Source organism: Lachnellula hyalina (assembly GCF_007821495.1).
Source record: "Lachnellula hyalina strain CBS 185.66 chromosome Unknown contig00001, whole genome shotgun sequence".
NCBI lineage: Eukaryota > Fungi > Ascomycota > Leotiomycetes > Helotiales > Lachnaceae > Lachnellula > Lachnellula hyalina.
In genome coordinates, this window is record NW_022157115.1 from 506,362 (window position 1) to 531,425 (window position 25,064).

Below are 25,064 nucleotides of genomic sequence, written 5' to 3' on the forward strand. Positions count from 1 at the left end.
ATGATCATGACTCAGTCAGATGAGACAATTTCAACGCGCATATGCACGAAGTCGCGAAGTGCAACAAAAGATGTCAACTTGTGGGCAAAGCGTCAAGGGTTGGCTTACCCCTTTACTGGGGCCACCAATCAGACAATCAGATGAAAGAATTCAAGGCCATTCCATTGCCGCTAGCGGTAATTCCGCATGCGGCGCGCCCCCCCTTTCTACCTAGTAGTCGTAAACCTACCTAAGCAAGAAAGCTGAGACCTCATGCAAGCAAGGAACGGAACCATCCAGTTGTTAGTGCGAAGTGCAACAAAAGCTTTGGTTCGGTCTAGATCCAGAGATGTCGTCACATTGTCGAGATGTATTTGTTGTCAAGTATTCGTAGTTGGAATCTTTGGTTTTCATATTCATTCATACACCGGCACACCTCGCCCCTTCCAATCCTATGCTAGTGTTGCAAAAAGCACAATCCAGCCATGCAAAAGTAACAACGCATTCTTGATAATGAAGCACAAGCAACTCCAAAACACGCCTATGCTATAATTCCCGTCCAATTCCCAACGCCGTTTTATCCCGGGTAGGTATCAATCAAGTCAGTCAACTCCTTCCGTCCATTTTCCAAAGCCAAAGTACGCCAGGGCCATGTATGCATGCAATGTAAGCAAAATATAACAAGCTAACCAGTTTGCGAAATGAATAGAACGGCATGAACAATATCTTTTGGGGCATCAGGGTCTAGCAACCTATTTCAATCATCGTCCAATTCAATGACTTCCGCCGCTTTCTTCTTGCTCGTTTCTCTAGCCGATCGCTGTCGAGGCTGTTCGTCGTCTGAAGAATCATCGTCGTAAGGTGCTTTCCGCTTCAGAACTTTCGGTTCGAGTTTTGCGCGCCATGTTCCATCGGGAGAGATCAGGATTGCTTTGACGTCCAGATTATCCTGCTTCGCTAGCTCTTGTCTCACTGAGACGAGAAAATTGTCCACCCGCAAACTGTAGGGTCGTGCATCTGTACCACATAATGGGCATTTCCAGACATCCACCATACAAGGTTGCTGCGGCCTCTTAGGCTTGCTGTTTCGCGTAAGGAGGAAGGTCTCTAAATCGAAGCATTCGCGATGAAGACATTTGTTGCCACGGACTGGAATATCGAAAATGCGAGCCGTGAAAGGGTCGGCAAGACTGAGGGTCAGATCGCTTGCCACTATGGCGAAATCGTCATCTTCATCGCCTATTGGTGCAAGGCTCTTCTTTATAGCTTCCAGGGTGTAGTTTGCGGATATGCGCTGATGCTGGAGGCACATTTCCATGATCTCTTGATGCCTAATGGTCTCGATGACTTCAACAGCGATGAAATATCCCTGATCTTTCAGCGCTCTTTGACGTGACTTTGGCAATGAAATTTTGATTTTATTCGTAAAGTTTGCTCCAGCAGCAAGAACGGATTGGGTAAGATCGATAGGCAGATCTTTTCCATGAAGAAGTTTGCGCCTTATTTCTAGATGCTCGGAATTGAAGAGCGCAAATATGCTGTCGGGCCATACTGTATCACTCACTACCCAATCTGGGGGCAAACATGCCGTTACTTCAGGCTTTGTCTGAATGCACCTGAATCGGTATTGTAGAGCTCCACTTGTCAGCTCTCGCGTTGAAACTTTCCCGGCACCAGCCGGTCGGTCTCTAGGAATCAACGCCAGGTCATCAGCACGGACGGTAAAGTAGAATTCCATCAATGCGATGTCTTTTTGTATCTTTACCGGTCCAAATGCGAAGCCTTTCATAGTCTGATAGTATCTTTGGGACTTATCATTCTGCGAATCTGGGAACACATCGGAAACGACCAGTTTTGGGCTGCGAAGGTGTGCTTGGTGTAAAGCGGTCACATCTGGGTTTACCGGCTGCGGAACTGGTACCATGTCGAGCGTAGGAATGAATGGTCGATTAAGTAGATGCAATTGCTTAACATGCGTCGCGTTTAGGGCCGGTTCTGCAATTGAGAGAGGAGACGGGACACTGGAAGTATTTATACCTGGGGTTTGTCTACCATTACTAGATATGCTGTTGTTTCTAGAATGTGCTCTTTGACGAGGGCTGATGCCAGAACCGCTGCCGCTCCGAATCTGTGCTGCACGATTCAGGTTTAGAGCATGCTGCATCTGTTGGTTTGAATGCGACTGCTGCATAACGGCTTGTTGTTGATGCTGCTGAAGCATTACAGCCTGCTGTTGTAGCTGTTGTCGCTGCTGAGGGGTTTGTACTTGCCAGGGGGGTAGTTGCGTAGATAATTGCATTTGCTGCTGCCGCTGGGCCAGATGAAATTGTTGTGTTGAGACAGGCGGTTGCTGCGTACTCGGATTCGCACTTTGATATTGTGCCTGATGTTGAGCCTGGTATGGGGTCTGGTAGACCGCTCCATTTGTAGTGCTTGGTCCATATCCCGCTAGGTTATGATTATATTGGCTACTAGTGGCATTGCTCCTCAATGCTGGGTTGAAACCCTGCTGTACAGGTATAGGTGACTGCGTGGTGGGGTCTTGAAAGAAAGTCGGACTTGGCGTACCAGCTGGTATACGATGGTCATTCAAATTCGGCGAGCGTCCAGCTATTGTAAGTGCTGCAATATTGGGAGATGATGTGCTTCCAACTCTATGTTGAGGCTGGTTAGCAGATTGCCAAGCACCAATAATATTTGGACTCGAAGTTTGTCTCGGACCAAGATTAATTTCAGCCTGTGTGCCAGCCGCTACACTTGCTGTGGCCCCAGCAGGAGGTTGAAAGTAACCACTACTCGGAAGTACAGGTGTAGGGAGACGCGTTGTTGGACTCGACACGGCTGATCCCAAAGAACGTCGCGACCGCATGTGCTGCTTGGAGAGTAGAACATATTCGTTCGCAAGTTTATGGTTTCGCTCGTGTATCTCTTTCTCTGTTGGTGGTCGCGCAGTGTTGTAACGGGCGGCAAGGTTTTGGTGATCCTGTCTATCTTTTTTGAAAAGATCTTCCATCCTCCGTCCTATCGGATCATCGGTAACTCCTAAATTGCGTCGAGCGGCTGTAAAAACCACTCCTTGCAATATTGGAGATAGCAATCCTAAACGATTTACGAGTTCATCGACAAGTGGGGGATACGACCTAGTTGCACACTCGCTGGATAGCAGCGCCCAATCCGAGGCTAGTCTTCCCAAAAACACACCAACATTCCCGACAGTTCTACGATAGGGCTCCGAACTTCTCATCAGATCTGGTAACGGGGTTGGGAACGTGGCGAACCATTTCTTGTGATGGGGTGCCAGTCCCCCATTATCGCGGATTAGCTGGCCTACTATCTTGAATGCGAGCAGCAGCGTTGACGTATTTGGAAAATCTCGGATGCTAGTAACTTGTGTAGGATCAGGAAGATCCCATATACAAAATATCTGGTGCAAAGCAACGTAAAAAGAATCTTCACTACGGCAGGCATCTTCAAGAAGCTGGAATCTCGGCCTTTCGAGGGTACTGTTCAGATGATCCAATCCACCTACAGCTGTAATCTGATCATGTATCAAGGCCACCCTTGGCTTCAATGATGGCATGACAGGAGGCTGTGTTCGCTGGCGTTTGTTGGGATTCGAGGTTACAGTAGCTGCTGAGCCTGGGCTGGGGTACGATTGAGCTTGTTGCATCATGGTGGGAGGCATGATGTTGGAGGCAGTCCGTGGAGAAGAAACACTGCTTTGATTTGGACTTGGAAGCTGGCCTGATCCAATCTGCGAACGGTCTCGCGCAGGTACTGATGCTGGAACATTCTCTCGGGGTGGCTGGGCCATGGCCGGCGAAGCCACGAGTGGATGTGTCTGTCGTTGCGGGTCAGTAGCAAACCGCTCCCGATCTAATGAATGACCCTGAGTATTATTAGAATGAGCAGTCTGTGCCAAAGGTAGTCTTTGTTGATGCTCCGTCTTCCTTGTATGCGAGACTGCATTTCCCGACAGTATCCTTGGGGGTAAGGAGTTGAGACGTACCGGGGAGGTTGTTATTTTCTCGCAAGTTCGAATCTGCGCGTGTCCTGAAAGTGCAGCTTGAAGCTGTGCCGTATGCGGTGCATTGGTTTCAATATTTGCCTCGTTTGTGGGACGACGCTCATCATCAGAGGAATGGAGAGTGGTTGAGGCAGAAGGAAATTGGTTCTCGTCGACATGTGCTTGCTGTTGATTCTCGATATGCGATCTGCTGTTAAAGACACTGGAGTTGGCAAGAATAGGACTTGGTTCATCGCTCGGGGCTGGCGAAGGTAAGACGGCTTCAGACGACCTTATTGATAGAACACTTATTAGCATGACGCCACATGCTTAGGGGCCATAAGTTCGGCTTACTTCTGTGCAAAAGAGACCTGCGGCACCGCAGCCTTAGATGGATTTGTGCGAGGGGTCGGGCGCACTGGCGTTGATGCTCCCGTCATCCAAGACTTGCGTCGAGCAGCCCCAAATACGGCCAGAGTTGCATTCGACGATACGACGTCTCGGTCGGAGGGGATGGCATTGCCATCTTTATCTGGAGGTCTGCGCATGTCTTAAATATCTATTCGAGGGCACATCGGGTTCGATTGCTTGAAGATCGGACTTGGAAGAGTCAGTCATGCCGTGTACAGTACTTTTTTGTCAGAGGGTATCTGTATCATGAGGTCGGTGAGGGCGCAAGCGTGGGAGTATGACAAGGCGGCGACAGCGACGAAACGAAGAGAAGAGAGGATCTGGCAGTGAGGTAGGTATATTAGGTACAGTCTCGTCTGCGAGACAAAGGCGATTTGTGACGACGTTGATAGAGACGTATGGTGCAGTGCAGTACCGGTATCAGTGTAAGAGATTGGCGGGCGCAGATCAGAGTGAGAGAGTATTATGATGGAAGAAAAATTCTAGAGAGGAGAGGAAATTTAGGAAAAGGAAAACAACAAAGTCTTCCTTAGAGGTGGGATTAATAGTAGAGTAAAAGGAGAAGAAGAAGTGGAAGTGGAAGTGGAAGTAGAAGTCAAAGTAGAGCTGGAGTATTGTTTGTATTCGTAGAGTAAGTAGTAAGAAATGGGCTGAATGAGACTCTCTCTCCTTCCTGGACGGACGGGACGCATGCGGTGGTGTTGTTCACGGCCTATGCACTGAATTTTAGGGTTGAGCCTTACCGTAATAGCGCCAGCTAGGACAAGCCACACCTGCCCGCATCCAGAAAGAGCGCGCAATTATTATCCAGTTCCATCTAAAAACACCGCCAGTACTACAGTAGCACCAGGTAGTAGTACGGTAGTAGTAGTAGTCAACAACTCAATCATCCCGTAGTCTTGTCGCGTCTTGTCTTGTCTGGTCTCGTCTTTTCTCGAGTCCAATCCTTCTTCACTTCTTTCGTCATCGTCGATTCTGTTTTGTCACCCTTCACCCAACGTCAAAATCACTATTCTTTTGCTGCTTCAAATCTCCTGCACCCTCCAGAGGCCGGTACTGTCGTCATTCGTCTACTGGTTCACGTTCGGCATACAGTACCTACCGGAGCCCTGAGCGTCGACAGACCCATGCTTGCTTGTTTGCGACAGTAGATACCCGCTGTCTTTTATGCACCACCACCCAAAGGCTATCGTCCAACCCGAACTTGACAGCCCTCTCCCCTCGGAGCCTCAGCCAGATCTTCCGAAACAAACTGTCCTTCTTGGAACTATTCCCCCGCCCCCTTCGAATCAATAATCCACCCCAACCTATATATATATATATATACGCTTTTCCTCCGATGTGTTTCGTGTGATAGTACCGTCCCCAGAGACGTGGAGAGAAGAGAAGGCACAAAAAGGAGGAGGGATAAGGCAAGATGGCGACCCGACTGTCCATCGAGCCGCATGCCAGGCCCGACCAGCTACGACCAGAACCAGGGCAGATATTGATCGTGATCCGTAAGTGGCTAATTTTTGTGTGCGAAGCCGGTCGAGACGCATCATATTCTCAACGTTTTCAATATATTGTGGGCAAGGGGTAGTCTTGCTGACCTTCATCACATGTAGATGATTTCTCGGCCCGCAGTTCAGATGAATTGAGCTTGTTAAAGGGAGACCGCGTCGAGTTAATCGAACGCGACGATGATTTTGGAGATGGATGGTATCTTGGGCGACACTTGACAACTGGAAATAGTGGCCTATTTCCTGAAGGTTAGTTCTTGCAACTTGCAATCTTTCTCCATTGAGAGCTGGGGACTAACTGCCATTAGTATACACCAGAATCGCTCCAAGAGGTCCCTCTTCATATCCACCGATAGCTTCCCAGATTCCACGGTCACCCATCACACTTGATTCGGCGAAAGAAGAAAATGTGCAGCGACCGGCAGCAAGCAATACTGGAGAAACGACGCTTCCAATTGATTTAAGAATGTCTGCTCCGACTCCCGAGAAGGATAAAACCCCCCAAGCCAGTCGTCATGTTAGTGCATCAGAGATTCTGGACTCCCCAAATATCACATCACCTTTGACTACTACTCCCAAAGAGCCCGAAAAGGCTGTTCCTCCAGCGATCCTGAATTCCATCATTTCTTTACCACCGAAAAGCGTTACCGATACTGCCAAACTGCACGTCCACGGGCAAGACAGCCCGGTGATGAATGAGACTTTAAGCGTCATTGATGAGCATATCACGGACATGAATTCACCCCACCACAGCGCTGCCGGAACAGATAGGCGAGGGACTACTAATGACTCTGGCAGTGAATACAGCAGCCACCTGGACCAAAGACTTTCCTATATAAACGGCGAGGAGACAGACGAGGAAGAAGAAGCACTCCACACACAGGCTGAAGTAACACGCTGGACACCCGACCAAGTTGCAGAATACCTTTTCACTGTCGGAGTGGACACGAAGCATTGCGAGGTCTTTCGGGATCAGGAAATTACGGGCGACGTTCTTCTTGGGATGGATCAAACCTCAGTTTTTCTAAAAGAGTTCGATCTAGGCTCCGTCGGGCGAAGGCTGAAGGTTTGGCAGAAGATTAAGAATCTCCAAGATGAGATCGGTGGAGAAACTTCGACAAGGCGCAATACCGGAACATATGGCAGCGACGTTGGTTCTGAGGAGGGTGGACGGCACGGGAGTCGTAGCATGACCTCCTCCGCCATGCTACCTAGGATACCAAGCTTAAGGGACCGACCCGCATCTCGTCAAAACACGCGCCTTTCTCAGCAACACAATTCCAGGTCTCAGTCAATGCTCCAAGAAGTCTCTCCTGTGTCACCAAAGTCCGTGCAAGGAAGTCCCCGACCGACAGGGGAGAAGCGACCATCCGCTGCATCTATCCGTGACCTGCATCATTCACGACAGAATTCTGCAAATGACTTCACTGTGACTTCACTTATGAGTGCAGTAGCAGGTGAAGTTCCGAAATCCCAGGATGCGACTCACAAAAAACAGCATTCATTCGACAGAAATTGGACCATGGGGGCGGCTGCTTCGCCTCCACTTTCCTCTCTACCTAGTCGACCGTTGTCTTCCTCCGGCATTAAAGGAGTCCCGAGAAGCTCTACAGATCAATTGTCGCAAAGCACCGCTCCTTCCAGCCCTTTTGATGCATTAGATCGAGGTTATTTCTCAGGTAACGAGGCTGATGCCAGGCAACGAAATGTCCTACGAAAGAGGGGGAGCACTACTACACACTCTCGAAATTCAAGTTACACGGATGAGCAAAGGGTCCGAAGCGCGACTGCACACTCTAGACACTCTCGATTTGGTAGTGTTGATTCTATCCGCGATTCTGCACCCCCATCCGCTGCTCAGAAGTATTATGGACTCACGGTAAATGGCCGCCGTAGGACACCCTCGGAAAATTCAATTAGTGCACCTCCTCGACCTGCACCACCACCCAAAGATGCACCTTCTCCGACTGTAACCAAGCTTGAGGAGACTTCTCACGGGAATACAGTATCCCCAAAACTTACGTCTCGCGGATCAGACTGGTTTTTACCAACCAAGTCAGTCAAATCCACAGCAAATCGACATTTCGGTCTTCGAGCGATATCAGATGCCGTCACTGGTCATGAGAAAAGCAGTATCACATCCCCAGCAGACTCGCCTGTCAAGCAGTCACCTCTACAATCACCTTCGCGAACTACATCAAGCACAACATCTGCTGGCCCAAGTCTCGATTTGGACTCTCCTGACGCAAGTAATGTGAGTACAATGGCTACCCCTGGCAGTGCACGGGCTGCTAGAAAGAAGTCAAAGAAGGAGACGAGTGCCTATACTCGTGGTCTTGAAAAAAAACCGCCACAAGAGCAAATGGTTGAGGCCGATTATAGTGGCTGGATGAAGAAGAAGAGCACCAATTTGATGACAACGTGGAAGCCACGCCTGTTCATTCTGAAGGGACGAAGACTTTCTTATTATTACTCCGAAGATGACCAGGAAGAGAAAGGATTGATAGATATATCATTCCACAAGGTCCTGCCCGCCAGTGGTGATCGTCTCACAGGTCTGCACGCCACACTTACGGGTGCAACGAACAGCCCGACAAGCCCGCCGGGCACCCACACTCCAACACTAGCTTCTGCAGAGGCAGATGCTGAAGCTGAATCAACTTTGACCAAGGGCGCCGGCGATTCCATGTTCATATTCAAACTTGTCCCCCCACGAGCTGGGTTGTCGAGGGCTGTTACATTTACCAAGCCAACTGTACATTACTTTGCGGTCCCAAACCTCAAGCAAGGCCGACTCTGGATGGCCGCAATCATGAAAGCTACCATCGATCGTGATGAATCAGCGCCTCTGAAGACAACATACACGCAAAAGACAATTTCTCTTGCAAAGGCTCGAGCTATGCGACAACGCCCTCCAGCATTGATGAATTTAGATGAGCATGTTGATGAAGAGGCAATGAAGACACCGGCCAGCGATAAAAATGGATTGAACATCCAAGGCATCATCTTCGATCGCGAATCACACGAGGCTGACAGTGGAGTTTCTGGAGTATCGAAATCCGACGCCCAGCAGCCCGAGAATGCAGTCACGGCAGAGGGAACAGTTTTAGCCAACAACTCCCTCAAGGACCCCGAACCACATACGGCGTGAGCTTATGAGACTCTATGAGTCAACAATTACATTCATGTGAATGAACTTTGAACTACTATGCACATTTCATTCCCTTTTCTAATTTTCCAGTAGCCAATCCCCCGTTACATACACACTTACAATTTCGAATAATTTCGGCGTGCACGTGGGCTGGCAGGACTGGCATGGTGGATCTTGATAATATTGGATGACGGATGAGATGAAGGTGATGAGCGATGGACATTCCAAGCGATTACTCGACGTTACCTTTTGTAGCATACGGCACAGGGGAGGCATATACGCATATACCAAAACCGAGATTCACAGTGTTTTCCCCCGTCCATCTCTACGTGAGTCTTTTCGTGGGTTTTGTGCTTTTTGTCTGTCTTTCCCCTTTCTTCTCTAGACTCCATCGTACATCCTTTGACCTCAGTATGTCATACCAGCATCACTTCTGCTCTAGAACCTCAAACCCCACGTACCAACCGTAGGCTATACCTATATTATTATGTCATTCCAGAAACTTTTTTCCTTTGGACCCCAATGCCCCAACTAGTTGCCTAGGTACTACGCCATTCACACGCCATTTCAATATGACCACTTGAGGCTCTATACATACTTCCACGGCCTACAGCCTACTCCATAGTATTTATTCTTCGGCAGGGGGTTTACATTAATCACAAATTTTCACGAATAATTACTCGTTACCTAATTGCCAAGACTCGTACCACCATCGTGTGCGATGATTTGGGAAAAGCCATTAGTTAATTACGTGAACATCATCAGATTTTACTCGAGAGGGAAATTTTTCATTCTGGTCTCCGCACTGGCGTCCTTGGTATAGCAAATATTTGGCTCACTTTACTGGTAAGTTCGGGGTCCAGTGTGGGATGCGGCCAAGCGTTAACACCATAAAATGGGGGGATGGGTTTAAGAGGATCCAGGTGAGCTACCTACTTCTTTCTTTCCATTTAAGTTTTGATTTTGACACTTCACCCACACAACAATTTTCCATTTTCAAAACTCAATTATCGATATACTTTTTTCCAGTCAAGTCCAGTCGAACAACTCTCGAACTCAAGAAATTGAATCTATTCGTAGAACCGTATACGCATACGTTTTCGAGAGTCGGTGAATAGGCATCCACAACCCTCTATTGGTACCAGGGCCTATAGCCATCCCTGTATCTAGTGTGAATTCATAGTATCGATATAACTACAGAAGCAGGTGCGGACGGCACCATTGTAACTGCATTTCCAGAGGTACTGGATCCCGTGTATCTTTCTTGACGGACTCCCCCTCAATTAAAAAAAAAAAACATCGATATCTTCCCTAGGACTCAACCACAGCACCCTCTTCCGGCAGCACCAAAGCAGCATTTACCTATTTTCCCTATTACCTACCTTATTAATACGATAACCCCTCGCACCAATCCCTAAAAGCGAATCAATAACCCGCAACACACAACAGCCAAAAACATGGTGTTCATGGGCCTCACCAACCCTTTCCACAAGACGTCTGTGGACGACTACAAGGGCGTTGTCGTCCCGCTGTCGCAAGCCATCCGCCACCCCACAGTAGCAGCCGAATATGCACGCCGGAATTCGGGTCGGCCATCCCTCTCAGATGGCTCGTCCCATGTGGACGATGCTAAAAAGGACAATGATCGTGCCTCGAAGGACAATGACGATGGCGTGATGACAAGTAACAGCTTAGGCTACAGTCCATATACCATCGAAGGGCTCCGTGCAGAGATAAGCGATGATATGGCCCTCGTCACCTCCGCAGAAGGGGGAGACTCCCAGTATCAATGTAAGATACGTGTGACATGATTCGTCTGATTTCGTAACTAACGTACCATTACAGACGAAGTAAAGAGTAGACTTATCAACAAGGCTATCCAAGATATTGGCATGGGCAGATACAATTGGCAATTATTCGCCCTCTGTGGCTTTGGATGGTTTGCCGACAAGTACGGGTCCCCAATATTCAATACTGTGTCTATCAACTAACTGTTCCATTAGTCTTTGGCTCCAAGGAGTCGCTCTGACGCTCCCGTCGCTCTCCAAAGAGTTCGGCATCAGCGACACCCACGTGAGATACACAACATGCTCTCTCTTCATCGGTCTCTGCATTGGTGCGAGTTTCTGGGGCATCGGCTCTGACATCATGGGCCGCCGTCTCGCATTCAACATGACTCTCTTCATTGCAGGCGCCTTCGGTATCGCTGCTGGAGCCGCCCCGAGCTGGATCGGTGCCTGTGGTCTTTTCGCTGCTCTGGGCGTCGGCGTTGGAGGGAACCTGCCGGTTGATGGTGCACTCTTCCTCGAATTCCTACCGAATGCATCAGGTGGCCTTTTGACCCTCCTTTCCATTTGGTGGCCAATCGGTCAACTTGTAGCTTCACTGATTGCCTGGGCATTCTTGGGCGGCCGCTTCTCTAACGATGACGGCTGGAGGTATTTCGTCTACACACTGGGCACAATCACCTTCTGCATGTTCCTCGCCCGGTTCGCCCTGTTCCATCTGTTTGAGTCGCCTAAATTCCTCCTCTCTCGTGGCCGTCAGGCCGAGGCTGTAGCCGTGGTTCACGGAATGGCCTTCAAGAATCGGACGACAACTTGGTTATCGGAGAAGATCCTCAACGAGATCGGCGGCGACCTAGTCGTAGAAACCCTCACGCTCACTCCCTTCGAAGTCGTCAAGAGAAAGCTGGCGTCGTTCTCTGGTGAGCGTATCGGGCCCCTTTTCCGCGATAAAAAGCTGGGATGGACTACTGGTCTTCTCTGGTTCTGTTGGGCGACCATGGGAATGGGCTACCCTCTCTTCAACGCTTTCCTGCCTCAGTACCTGTCGAAAGGTAAAGGCTCTTCTGGAGGAGCAGTTACTGCCAATGAGACTTATCGCAATTACGCCATCACATCCATCGTCGGTGTCCCCGGTTCAATACTTGCCTGTTACACTGTTGACATCCCTTATATCGGCCGCAAGGGAACCATGGCCATATCTACCTGCCTATCCGGAGTTTTCCTCTTCCTCTTCACTATCTCTGCGGAATCCAAGACCCAGCTCGCTTTCTCATCCGTCGAGGCATTCTTCCAGAACATCATGTATGGTGTCTTGTACGCTTACACACCAGAGGTCTTCCCTGCGCCCAACAGAGGCACTGCTACCGGTATTTCCAGCTTTTTGAATCGTTTTGCCGGATTATGTGCCCCGATCATCGCTGCCAACATCCCCAGTGCGAACCCAAATGCACCTGTCTTCGTCAGTGGTACTTTGATTTTGGGGGCTTTCGTTGCGATGTGCTTCTTACCTATTGAAACAAGAGGCATGCAGAAATTGTAGATTTGGATGTGGATATACCCGTAGAAGAGGAGACTCATTAGTGCATTAAACGAAAAGCATGGTTTGGATATTATCTCGGGAGTATGAGTTTAGTCTACTTTGGAGAGGTATAATTGGAAATCGATACTCATTGGCATCACATCCAACCCAAATCGTCTGTCGTGAAAAAGTGATCCATACCAGCCCCTATTCGCCGTCGCATAAACCCAATGTAAAACATGCAGCGGTTTTGAAAGTGGTCAAGCAGTGGAAATGAGGCTCATGAAGGAGTGATTACAAATTATTGACCATCCAGGTAGTTTAAGACATTAAATAGGAGCCGTATAGTAAAATATGTAAAAACCTCTTATGGGTAGGAGTGCGAGGACTTCGAAGCGATTGAGGTTTGCGCCACCGGGAATGAGCTGACTTGCAGGGATTGAGAATGGCAGAATGACGCAGATGTTCGCTGGAAACATTTGGATTATGTTGAATTGGCGCCAAACAAAAACACCTCGACCTCACCTCGTTCCTTTCAATCTCATAATGCCCTGTCCCTATCCATATCCATATCCATATACGCCGTTATACCTCCAAGCCTTCGAAATCCCGACGCCAAGTAAGAAAGGCTTGCGTAAACCCTCCAGCCTTCTTCGAGGCTGAGCTCCAACCTTGCCCCTCCCCCTCCCCTCCCCTCTCCTCCCAGACCTGTCCCGAGATCCGACTCCAAACGTTCAAATACCAATACCGTATCGCATCACATCAACAGAGTTTGCTACAGTTGCCTTTCAGTCCGGAAGATCTGTTCGACCAAATTCTCAGCAATTCATCCGCCAGATCTCTCTAAGTTTATCCAACATGTCTGTTCGCATTCAATTCGACAATCCCCATACCTTTTATACCAACCTCGATTTCATCAGTGGTAAGATCATCCTAAGTCTCACCAGCGACGAGAATGTATCTGCCATTATTGTCAAGTTGGAAGGGGAGAGTAGAACGATCCTGATGCGCCCAAATCCGCAGATGAACCAACAGCATTACAGACGAGACAATCGGCAAGGAATTGTAATGGAGAACCACAAGATTTTATATAAAATGCAACAAGTTTTTCCAAGCTCGGATCCCGCGAGTGGTACAATGATGGGACAGGCATATACGCTGAGGGCTGGCCAACATGTATACCCTTTTCGATTGAAGATCCCCATCAACAACGGCTGCGCAGACCCTCAATCGCAACAGATGGGCCCGGGAAGTGGCTTTGGTGGGCTTGGTTTGGGTGGATTACAACAATTACAATACAAGCATGTGAGGAAGACATTACCACCATCTCTTACTGGGTTTCCGGGTGAGGCAGAAATCAGGTATTATGTGAAGTGTACGGTCCAGCGTCCATCGATATTCAAGGAGAACAGAAGATCAGCAATTGGTTTCAAGTTCCTTCCCATCGAATCTCCGAGACCTCCTCCCACTACGAATGAAATATTCGCGAGACGGCCGTTTGTCTTCCAAGCCGGTCTAGCACCTTATGCGAAGAAGACGTCGATGTTTAAGAAGAATCCTACGCCGTTATCAGGCACGGCGCCGAAAGGAGAGGTTGACGCCCGCTTACCAAGTCCCGCGATTTTAACATGTAACGAGCCTATACCCTTACGAATTATAATGAGAAAAACGAACGAGAGCGCAGAGAATGTCTTCATTGTATCCTTGCAAGCTCATTTATTTGGCTTCACAGAGGTTCGCGCGCAGGACGTTGCAAGAACAGAGACGAGTACATGGGTGCTGATTAGTTTGAATGGGCTGTCAATCCCGGTGGGATCACCATCGGACCCAGTAAGAAAAGAGAATATTATAGATGGACAGCTGTGGGATCGAATACCGCTACCTAATACCGTGGCCCCTTCCTTCAACACGTGCAACCTCTCGCGAAGGTACGAGCTAGAGGTACGAGTGGGCTTGGGGTATGGTGTTGTAGGAGAAATACAGGTAATTAATCATGTATGATTTATGCCAGAAATTGTTGACTAACAAGATAACAGCCTCAAATTGTCACCCTTCCTCTCCGCTTCCAAGTGGAAATCTACTCTGGGGTCAAACCACCAGCGGCTCTCTTACATGCCATGGCTTCAAGGCCAGCGGTCCCCGTTCGCCCATCCACAACTCAACCACCAGTACCGACAGTCCCAGCCGCCGATCCCTTATACCCACCACAACTCGGTACTCCAGGTGCTGCAGTTGCAGACGCGCCTCCCAGTTACGAAGATGCGATGGCTGACGACATTGCGCCTGCGGATGGACCTAGGAGAGAGTATAGCGGTGTTACGGATGTCAATGCTCCTCCGATGGACGAGAAAGGTGCCGCGCCGAAGTATAGTGAGAGCCCTAACAATCCACCCGGTGGTCCTAGTAGCGGGGGCTCAGGAGGGCACGGTGCTGTGGTATAGGTCACGTCTTTAGAATCAACTGCTTCATACATATGGTGCATAATGAGCGAGCGAGCGGCGTTTTCAGGCTGGTGGATGCATTGGTATACCTAGAACTATACCCTAATGGAAGATTTGTAATTTCAGAACCCTTTTTTGAAGGGAGTAAGTGTTGTGGTAATAATGGTTGGTCCCTTTTCCTCCAAGTTGAACCCATTTTTACAACAAGGATTCGCTAAAGCCCCTATTTGGAGCATTCCGTCCTGCTGAGAGAGCATAGGTATAGGTGCTTATTTAGGTAAGGATGTGAGCATAGCTCAGTCATTCGAGTACTAAATCGTCTCACGTCCTTTGCCATATTCGGTGAAGTTTTTTTTATACACGATAGTACGACAACTGATTTTTGGCTGCGATCAGTCTATTATTTCTGTCCCTTTTTTGATACAAAGCACAAGGACCTTTTATGTACAGAATTGCCTTGTTTACCACCAATTTTTACATCTGCAATCAAAGTAAGGCCAAATCATCCCGGGCTTTCTGGGTGAGATTGACGACTTCTACTACCATATGCTCAGCCTCGTCCCGCAGATACTTATCAAACTCCGCGGCATCGGCTTTCGAGGCCTGTTCCCAGGCCGGATACCACACCGCAGAGTAAATCTCAATGCCTCCAACACCATTCAGCGTCTCGTTGACTCCGAGGTCGCGTACTGCAATATGAAGCACCCCGAACGTCGTCCCGTTTGCAAGATTCTTCTTCCCGGCCCTCTGCAACGGCAACAAGAATTCAGGACCCGGAGCCCACGATGCTGGATAATCAGTCCCATCGAATTTAGGCTGCGCATACTCGGGAATCTTGAAATGCGTGCGCTTCATGCCAAAAGTCGACAAGACACCACCCCACCCTTCCAGAATCTCAGAGCTGACATCGTTCGCGGTGGTAGGGGTTGACTTGTAGTAATGCTCCGGGTTGGCATGCAAGTTCGCTGCGTCAGCCTTCGAGGAGATCGACCATTCCGCGAAGGCGATGGCCGTGAGAGAGCCGCCGAAATAGGCTTTGGCGTGTGCGCGTGCAGCCTTCCAGTCACTCATGTTGGACGATGATTGCGAGACGACCTGTTGCCAGAAGGTGTCTGCGACGGCTATGTCGGAGGAGAGCAGCGAGAGGAAAATGGTGTCGTTGGAAGCGGCGATGATGCAGTCCTTGAGGGCGTAGGTTGCGTTTCGCTCGTCTCTGCTATAGCCGTTGGGGTGGGAGCAATTCTTCTCGAACGCTGTGCCAGAGATTGCGGAGGTTATGCGGGTGTAGGCTTGTTGGGCGGCTGCTTTCTCGTACCTGTTCTTGATGTCCGTCGTCTCTGGCGTGTCGGAACCTTGGAGAGTGAACTCGTAGCTGACGGCTGGAGATCCATACGAAAATGTCTTTGCTCCCACCATGACGGCGAGGGCGGACACGGCAGCAATGTTCAGGAACAACATCTTGAAGATCTGGACTGAAGATGGAATTCGGTCGAGATCTGTGTCAATGGTCCTTCTTGATTATTGAAGAGGGAAGATGATACTTATGTTCTTATCTAAGAAGGAGAGCAGGGTGACTTCCTTCTAGTACTTATAGGAAGAATGATCTCGTGCTCCAGCACCGGCATCACCGGTACTAGATCCTTTTATAACTTATAAGAGGCACAGTACAACTAGCAGGTAAATGGTTCTCTGCGGAGGTCTCGGCCGACAAATCAGACATAGCGAATGCGAATTGCTTTATAGGCCTGTAGTATTGCTAAACCCCTGCTCATTTTAAGCTTTTCACCTCTTGCTGTCAAAGGACTCACTCCTAAAAACTTATGGTCTTCACATGAGAATGGAATGTACATGATGGAAGAATATCGAATGATTTTACGAAGTACAAGATGCTGTGCCTCGAAGGCTCTAAGTATTATCCTAGTAACTTGCCTGATCCCGTATATCTACGAATGAACATGGCAATTTGCCGCATGACGTTGTGGTGAATTGCGGGGTGATTATAGTACAGCATACGTGTGAATCTGGTTCCATCGTACTTCCGCGAATGAGCAGCATGTATTTAGAATTCCCACTTGGAAATCCCACTTTTATAGTACAGGGTACATAGGTACATGTACTGTATTCTTTCTTAGTAACCTGGAAGTTACAGTAACATTGCATAAGCGAGATTATATAAAAGCAATCCCAGACAGAAGAAAATATTAATAGTATAGTCAAGATTAAGTGACGAACTGTATACTGCTACTGGTTATGCTTAAGGATTATTGTGCGAAAAGACCGCTACTGTGCTGTGCCTGAAGCTAGAAGAAGGATCATGCATTGCATTTTTACGTCAGGTACCGAAATCCCGGCACTTCACCAAGCAAACAGTAACTTTGAGTCTCAAAGTTGAAGGGGCAAAGCCGCGAATGTATTTAGAAATAAGATGCGCCTCCCTTACTATACCTGGGTCATACTCCCCGTTTCAAGGAAAGCTATTTGTTTTATATTATATGACATTATTAATGACCTATCACTTTGCATACGAGTTGTGCCATTCAGCCCCTGAAAGTCCATCTCGGTTATAACCGAGACCCCTTGCTAGCCCCACTATCGATACATCAGGGGAATCTGTCAGTTGTAGAACGAACTCAATGCCCACGAGTAGAGCAATACGCCAAAGGGCATAGTTTTGTTAAGGTATAGAGAGCATAGAATCGTCAGAAGTGGCTATAAACTCACTTCTGACTAGCTGAGCTAGAGACGAATTTACGGGAACTAACAAATGGGGAAGAAGTTATCGTAGCAGCAACGACCCTCCGAGACCGCGCCTGCTCTTTGAAGTTCTTCATTCACGTTCGATTTGGCTCATAAAACCTCTTATAACATAACATAAATGGCAAGTAAAAGCCTCGTCAAAATTGAAACATAAGAGTCTGCGTATAACAAGCAGTAGTTACGCACAAGAAACAACGTCACCAGACTTCGATATGCTCAGCTTTCTGAAGGGCTGGGGATGTCGAGGGGTATATTCCGAGACCATCGAGATACTGGTTTGTCTCGATCAGCAATCAAGACAACATGCACTTGAGAAGCTTTCTTGCGGTCCAGCAGAAGAGGCACGACGAAGATGGCAGCGGCAGCGCGAATGACAGCAAAGGTGGAAGTGGAAAGAGCAGCAGCGACTAAGTAAACGAACGCGTGGAAGAGTAATGCCAATGGACTTCATGAGACCCATAGGCTGGTGCAAGGCAAGAAAGGCCAGTCAAGACTGTTAGAGGCCAACGAGGCAATTGGCAAGAGAGGGTTTGACAAGCCAATGAGAATTAGGGAACGTCTGGATCGACTAGTTCGTGAGACAGAAAGTCACTCTTGCAACATACGACCGACGAAGAGTGGCTCAAAGGAAAAAGAATCAAAGTACAGACAGCATCATCAAATGTTCCCAGCAAAAGCCAGAAGCCCCCAAAACTTGCCATACGACTGAACTATATTAACACCACTTAGAAGGGTCGATTCTAGGTAGCTCTTGCATCGAACCTGGATATAGATGTTGAGAATTGGTCGTGCGTTTTATATCCCGTTTGACTCGTATGAAGTATTAACGCCGGATGTCCTTTCCTGTGCTGTAATCAGTATACGGCCATCAAGGTGCCAACCGCTCAAAGATATAAAGAGGTCTGCCTCCTAGTGCTACCTTCCTCTTCTTTGGCGACTTCCTTCACTCCCTATCTCTCTTCGTAGTATACAACATCAAGTCCATGCGATTAGATCTATGTCTTGGCAGAAGATATCCTATTTGTGATTTATAACACGATCGCGTTCTTGAACTCAACACACCCAAAATGGCTGATCACGAAAAATGCCACTGCAGCCAGACCGAGCTCCATTCTCCATTATGAAATACGGTCATCTTCTGGCAGTCAAGCTAAATATAAAGACGATGCGAAGAAGGGGGTTGATTAAACTTTAAAGAAATGATATATATGAGCCTAAATAAACCCCCAAAACACTCGTTCTGCTGGCAGAGAAGAAATCGTTCACATCATTACACGAACTTGTCACATCGAATACTCCAACTCGTGAGCTCTAGTGGCACTCCCTGCCCTATGTTGATTTAACATTATATACCGATTTTTCTACACCACTAGTAACACAAGAGGTCCATTGCCGTGAAAACCGTTCGCCCACAATGCCACGCAGCTCATGATTTTCAGTATCTATATGAGATGCTTTGACCTAATTAAAGATGTTAGTAAATAATACAGGTAATGCAAATTGGAAGGGAATAGACATACCTGAAATACGCCCTCAAATAAACAACCTGCCACGCTCCCAACGCGACCAACATTCCCATAGTCCCAAAAGCAAACCACTTGACCCGGTTATTCGTGCTCTCATTGGTGTCCCTGAGCTTCTGCTCTCGGCTCCGCAGGTAGTCCATCTCAGCGACAATCTCCTGCACCATTTCCTCAATGCGCCGTAATTCCGTCTCGACGGGCTTGAGCTTCTCGGTGGCTTGGACGGCGGACCAATCTTTGGCGTCTGCGCCGATGTCGATGTCGAGTTCTACGTGGCGGTAGGGTTGTGAAACTCCTTTGGCTAGGGGGAAAATCAATCAGTATGAATTCTCAAAGCGTATCCGAGGCGAACTTACAGCCAGTGAAGTGGTTCTGGAAGCAGACGTCAAATGAGGCATCTGCGTGGGAAGTGAAAGCCATTCTCTGCTCTCCCACTACATCCTTTGGTCGCCCATACTCGTTTCCAACAGCATCTTTGATCTGAGATTGACCATCAGTTTACTGTCCCAACATCCACTTCCAAATTGTAAAACTCACATGCATATCCACCTTCATGCCATCGCCCTTATACCCATCCACAGTAGCCGTCACAACGACCAGCGTATCCTTCGCAACGAAATTCCGTATGCATCGCTCACGACTCCTATCCCCTGCACTCTTGGCCTCGATGTCGAATTTCAGCGCCTCTGCACAGGCAAGGAAGAAAAGAAGGCTACACAGCGAGCGCAGCGGCGATTGGAGATATGCCATGGTGTATCGACTGGTCTGGTCGTGTGAGGATTGTCGATTTCAGACGTGCTTGGCTTGGGCTTCTGTCGCGTAAAGGGGGAATATCTCGATTTTAGACCACGTCGTGCACTACAGGGATGCGATGCTCATCCTTGCGCTAGATATGGAAAGCGGCACCAGTTTTTAACATTTCAAGTTGAGCGCCACACCTAAAATAATCCATGTCGAGTGCCGCTTTTGTATCTGCCACATGTAGTTCCTTCCTCAGGCCTCCAGTCGCGAACTTTCCATCAACCCCGACTTATAATTTTGGAGAGCTTCACTTAAACATCTTCCCCCAACTGATCATCTATTGAGAGAACAGCTTCGCCAAGATGCCAAAATGTAAGTCAAACCCCTGCGACCTTATTTATGAGATATGCTAACAGGAATGCCAGTCTTCTGTACGTTCCCTCCAAAATCCAAAATCTAAGCTCCCCAAGCTGCAGCCTCCCCCAGCTTGTTCAAAAGCAATACTGACTCCTCCTCCAGGCGATTACTGCGATGTCTACCTCACGCACGACTCGATGAGCGTCCGAAAGGCACATAACAGCGGACGAAACCACCTACGCAACGTAGTCGACTACTACCAACGTACAGCACCCCCCTCCTTCATACCATACCATCCACCTTAACTAACCCTCCACCCCTCCAGAAATCGGCCACGAGAAAGCCCAATCAGTAATCGACTCCATAACATCCTCCTACGCCGCCGAAGGCCAATCGTCCTCGAACCCAATGCTAGGCCAGAACCCAGGCGTCGCCCCTCCCCCTCCCTTCGCCTTCCCAGGAGGCATACCACCACCTGGCTTCCCTCCTATGCCGCCGCCCGGGGGCATGATTCCGCCACCAGGGGGTAGAGGCATGCCGCCGATGCCAATGGGGCTGCCGATGCCTGGGTTCCCAGGTGCGCCGCCATTGCCCATGCCTGGGATGCCATTTCCGCCTCCGGGGGGCTTTCAGGGCTTTGTGCCGCCTCCTGGGTTCGTGCCACCGCCGGGGTTTCCGCCGATTCCCCCGCCTGGACAGGGGTTTGATGGGGGTCACGGAGGTCAGGGTGGAGATAGGAGATGAGGGTGGCTTGGTGAAGGGCTGTAGGGAAGGAGGTGAATTAGTTATAGGAAGGAGAGAGAGAATGGTGATGTGAGAGGAATAGTAGGAATATCCGCATCGGATACCTATGGCGTTAAGGGCATGGAGTTCAGGTGGAAAATCGCAACCTAAAAGCCTCAGCAGAGACACCGACTTGTACTTTACATCTCACTAGTCTTCACAGAATCAAACAGAATGCACAAAATAAGTTTTATCGCCCAAAATTGATTTCTTTCACTTTTATTCCAGAGTCTATAACAGTAATCATTTGACTGAGAAAGAGTGGAAATGTCGCGCATCTTCATGAAGATGCAGCGGGTAAGAAACGACATCGGTGACATAAATATCTTTCCGGGTATTCAAATCCATCCCTCATCAACGCCACGCGGAAAGCCCTTCCTGCCTTATTTGTCTTCCTTTCATGCAAGCCATCCATATAAAAATCTTAAATCCCAGTCATAACATAAAACCTGTGCATCGTTCAATCCGCCTCGGCAAGCTGGATGATTAGCTTCGAAGCCAAATCCAAAAATGGGAATGGCGAAGTAACATCCTTTTCTTCTAGTAACATGCCGTCTGCTGTCTCATAGCCCGCGCACTTGAAATCTACGAGGTACACCCCGGGCTCCATCTCGTAGAGCTGGATGTCGAGATGCATGGCTACACTCTCGACGGGTTCGAGGGGTACAAAATTTGCGGTTCTGGGAGGCGAAGAAAGGTCTGCTTGTGCGCCACCACCTACGCTGCTGAGAGAGACTAGGGACTGGCGTCTGAGGTCTATGGAGGATGAGTCTTTGAACAAGGGGGGTTCCGGGGTAATACATACCGTCTTTGCGCCAACGGACGCGAAGAACCCATGGATCTGCTGGTAACTTGTATGGTGCGTTTGGATCGACTTTGTCAAATCTCATATTGCCAGATCCTCCCGCATCGTTGGTCATTGACTCGGCATGATGTAGAGATGCTCCACTGCCATTTGATACAAAGCTGTTATTATTCGTACTAATAGTATTAGCAGCAAAAAGAAAAAACTAGTATATGCTTACCTGTCTTCTTGAATATCTCCTCCTTGGGATGGTTCCCAGTCTTCATCTACTACCCATTCAGCGCCGAGCTTCTGCAAGGCACGATAAATGCATCCGATAGCCTCCAGTGGTTGATTGCGTGAGCGAATACCGAATTGCCACTTTGTGGGTTTTGGTTTCCTTTGCGGAACGGGGGTCATTCCAGTAGGTCTTTTATTGGCTTCGTCGAGCTTGATTTGACTACGAGAATGAGGGTTAAGACGGCGAGCCGTCTCGGCCTTCTCCGCTTCTGTTTGAGGGTGTGGTTCGTCTGCTTCCGAATGGGCAGTCGAGAGAGCGCTCCCTACAACTCTGCCATTCTTTCGAGCTTCCATAAAGTCTCTGTGATATGCAGGTAGACTGCTCGGGAGGATACCAATCTTACTGACATAGGGTCGAATAGATCTGTCAGTGCCGAGTGAGCTTGAAGAACGTGGTGACATGGCATCTAGGAGAGGGCTTGGTCGAGATTGTAGTGGTGCCGGACTCGGGGCATTGTCCTCTATAGGTGGGGGTGGAGGTGATGGTGAGGAGGGAGTAGTGTCAAGCTTGATACCATCATTCCACGCTGGTGGAGAAGGTACTTGGAATAACAACTTTCCTGTGTCATCTGAAAGATTTGCTGCTTGGTTGTCAGTTCTGTTTTGACTAACAGGAACAGGAGTCGAAGAGTTCCTCCGTCCGGAACTTTGTGATGTTCCGTCTGGCGTCTCTTGCGCGGAAACAAGCTGCGTTTCCTGAAGGTGCTTACGATTTGCTTGCATCAGCTTGTTTTCTCTGACGATCAAGTAAGCATCCTTGATCGCTGACGGTTCATCAGCTGCTAAAGCCTCTTGAACATCTCTGATACCATATCCCATTGTCTTGCTGATCTTCTCCGTGACTTGGTCGTGAAGCTTCACCTGCACTGCCTCGGTTGCGTGTGGAGCAATGTTCTTGGGAATGATTGCTTTTGAAGGGTCAACTCCAGTATCGATAAACTCCTCAACTGGTGGCTGAAGATACGCCGGCAAGTTCTCCACGAACCATGGGTCTAGTCGGATCTCTTCGATTGTGGCTCTGTAAACCGGATTGACTGCTAACATCTTCCTAATCAGCGCAGCTGCCCCAGAGCTCATGTAGTTTGGAACCACGTAGTGCCCCTTGGCAATTTTGGCAAACAGGGAGGGAATATGTTCGTCATCAAAAGGCAAACGTCCCACCAGAAGAACATATAAGATTACCCCGCAACTCCAAACATCAACTTCGGGGCCAGCGTATAGTTTCCCATTGATGACTTCCGGTGCCGCATAGTTGGGGCTCCCACAGCTTGTCTTCAAGAAGTTTCCGTCCGTCATGATGTTACTGAGACCAAAGTCGGCGATCTTGACATTCAAGTTTTCGTCGAGCAGTAGATTCTCAGGCTTCAAATCCCGATGTACAATCTTATGTCTGTGGCAATATTCAACAGCGCAGATGATTTGCTGGAAAAACCTCCTCGCCTCATTCTCCTTCATCTTTCCGTTCTGGACGATATAGTCAAAGAGTTCGCCGCCGGCATATTCGAGCACCATGATGATCTCCATGGGAGTCTTGATGACGGTATATCTGCGAAAAAGTAATTAGCTTCAAGACATATAAATACGGAAAGCATTATACGCACAGCTTGATGATATGCGGATGTCTAAGCAGCTGTAGATACTCAATTTCCCGCTCTACCCGACCAGCCATATCACGACTGATGAGCTTCTTCCTAGCTATAATTTTGAGTGCCACCTGCTGGTTCGTCACACGATGCACCGCCAGCTTGACCTTGCCAAAGGAACCCTCGCCGAGCGTCTTTATGATATGGTAGGCGCCGATACGCTGCTCGGCCTTCTTCTGCGGCACCGGCTCAACAGAACGATGATGGATGCCATTTGGAGCTCGTCGAGTGCTTGCATCTGGAGGCTTGTTGTTTGCGCGGCGGTTGGCAGATGGTGCCAGAGAGATCTCCAGCTCACCATCGTCGTAGGCGGCGCCATGAGGCATCATTGCGGGGGTTAGGTTGAGTCCGTGGGATGTGCTTTGGGGGAGGGGAAGATCGTGGGATGTGTCCGGGGACGTTAATGCACTACTGCCCCACCAAGCCGGGCGGGAGCTGACAGAGCTTCAATACTGAGGATCGACGAGGTGTCTATGTAGCTAATGCAAGCATCCCGGGAGAGGACGTGGAATATTGAAACGATAACGTTACCAGTGCCACCTGTAGTTAAAGTAAGCCAGCAGTTGGTTGAGTTGTGGATATGATGCAGGTTGCACGGCTATTCTTGTCCAGCAGCTTGAAGCGACACTAAATTCAACTGTGGGGTAATCGGTTGAACTTGACTCTTTGTATCGATAGAGATATCTTAGTTGGTGCGAAGATTTTTATGAGGATGTTTTTCTACCTTTTTGATAGGGTGATCAGAGTTTGTTGCACGTCGGACTTGATTTTATGTGTTGTCAGAGTTACCAGTATTTACTTTTCGTGCCTCTTGGTATATATACATATAAAAACAAAACCATCATTACCTTATATGACACGTCTTGATTCACCTTTGTACAACCCACAATTAACCACCCGGGTATATCCGCATTCTAAGACCACTTCCGCTGTGATAAAACCACAGCCAAGAATCGTGATTAGGAAATATTCATGGCCCCCAAATGAGCCGGATTGTGACGATGCTTGATGTGCCAGAATGGAGATATGCCCGTAAAAGACCTCGCATTATCCTCTCTTCCAACTAACTTCCTTCTTCCCTCAACTAAGTTCCTTCTTCTCCTCCTCCCTCAACCGCTCCACCAACTTCCCCCTCAAGAAATCCGTCAACCCCAGACTACATCAATTAGCAAACACTCAAAACATGCCCCTCACCAGTCCGAAAAAAGAAGAAAAGAAAACTCACATGCCCTCCCTCGTAACCAACCTATAAGTCCCACTACTCTGCCAATTCCCCACCCCATCTACAAACAGCCCGCGCCCATCAACCTCCAAGCTCCCAAAAATATCCTCCGGCCACGCAATCCGCCCATAATCAGGCGGCGCCCTCAAATCACTAAC

The 25,064-nt window shown here is 48.7% G+C and overlaps 6 protein-coding genes across 6 annotated transcripts; 3 read left to right on the forward strand and 3 right to left on the reverse strand.

Annotated features, from left to right (window-relative positions):
* Positions 1–736: 736 nt before the first annotated feature.
* On the reverse strand, positions 737–4,533 carry Zmiz2 (Zinc finger MIZ domain-containing protein; the record flags this gene model as incomplete). The annotated part of the gene is made up of 3 exons (XM_031145160.1): positions 737–3,868; positions 3,989–4,277; positions 4,340–4,533. 3 exons carry the CDS (start codon positions 4,531–4,533, stop codon positions 737–739), a joined length of 3,615 nt encoding a protein of 1,204 aa, XP_031009960.1.
* Positions 4,534–5,813: 1,280 nt separating this feature from the next.
* BOI1 (Protein BOB1) lies at positions 5,814–9,049 on the forward strand (the record flags this gene model as incomplete). Its single annotated transcript, XM_031145161.1, has 3 exons — positions 5,814–5,895; positions 6,004–6,147; positions 6,207–9,049. 3 exons carry the CDS (start codon positions 5,814–5,816, stop codon positions 9,047–9,049), a joined length of 3,069 nt encoding a protein of 1,022 aa, XP_031009936.1.
* Positions 9,050–10,506: 1,457 nt separating this feature from the next.
* Positions 10,507–12,376, forward strand: LHYA1_G000168 (putative MFS-type transporter protein; the record flags this gene model as incomplete). The annotated part of the gene is made up of 3 exons (XM_031145162.1): positions 10,507–10,840; positions 10,895–11,000; positions 11,053–12,376. 3 exons carry the CDS (start codon positions 10,507–10,509, stop codon positions 12,374–12,376), a joined length of 1,764 nt encoding a protein of 587 aa, XP_031009938.1.
* An 837-nt stretch (positions 12,377–13,213) lies between these two features.
* LHYA1_G000169 (uncharacterized protein) lies at positions 13,214–14,796 on the forward strand (the record flags this gene model as incomplete). The annotated part of the gene is made up of 2 exons (XM_031145163.1): positions 13,214–14,338; positions 14,392–14,796. 2 exons carry the CDS (start codon positions 13,214–13,216, stop codon positions 14,794–14,796), a joined length of 1,530 nt encoding a protein of 509 aa, XP_031009937.1.
* A 4,199-nt stretch (positions 14,797–18,995) lies between these two features.
* Positions 18,996–19,826, reverse strand: ERV25 (Endoplasmic reticulum vesicle protein; the record flags this gene model as incomplete). Its single annotated transcript, XM_031145164.1, has 4 exons — positions 18,996–19,014; positions 19,074–19,377; positions 19,433–19,556; positions 19,614–19,826. 4 exons carry the CDS (start codon positions 19,824–19,826, stop codon positions 18,996–18,998), a joined length of 660 nt encoding a protein of 219 aa, XP_031009851.1.
* Positions 19,827–21,417: 1,591 nt separating this feature from the next.
* SNF1 (Sucrose non-fermenting protein kinase) lies at positions 21,418–24,013 on the reverse strand (the record flags this gene model as incomplete). Its single annotated transcript, XM_031145165.1, has 4 exons — positions 21,418–21,713; positions 21,763–21,938; positions 21,983–23,587; positions 23,643–24,013. The coding sequence occupies 4 exons, from the start codon at positions 24,011–24,013 to the stop codon at positions 21,418–21,420; spliced, it is 2,448 nt and encodes an 815-aa protein (XP_031009852.1).
* Between the last annotated feature and the right edge of the window lie 1,051 nt (positions 24,014–25,064).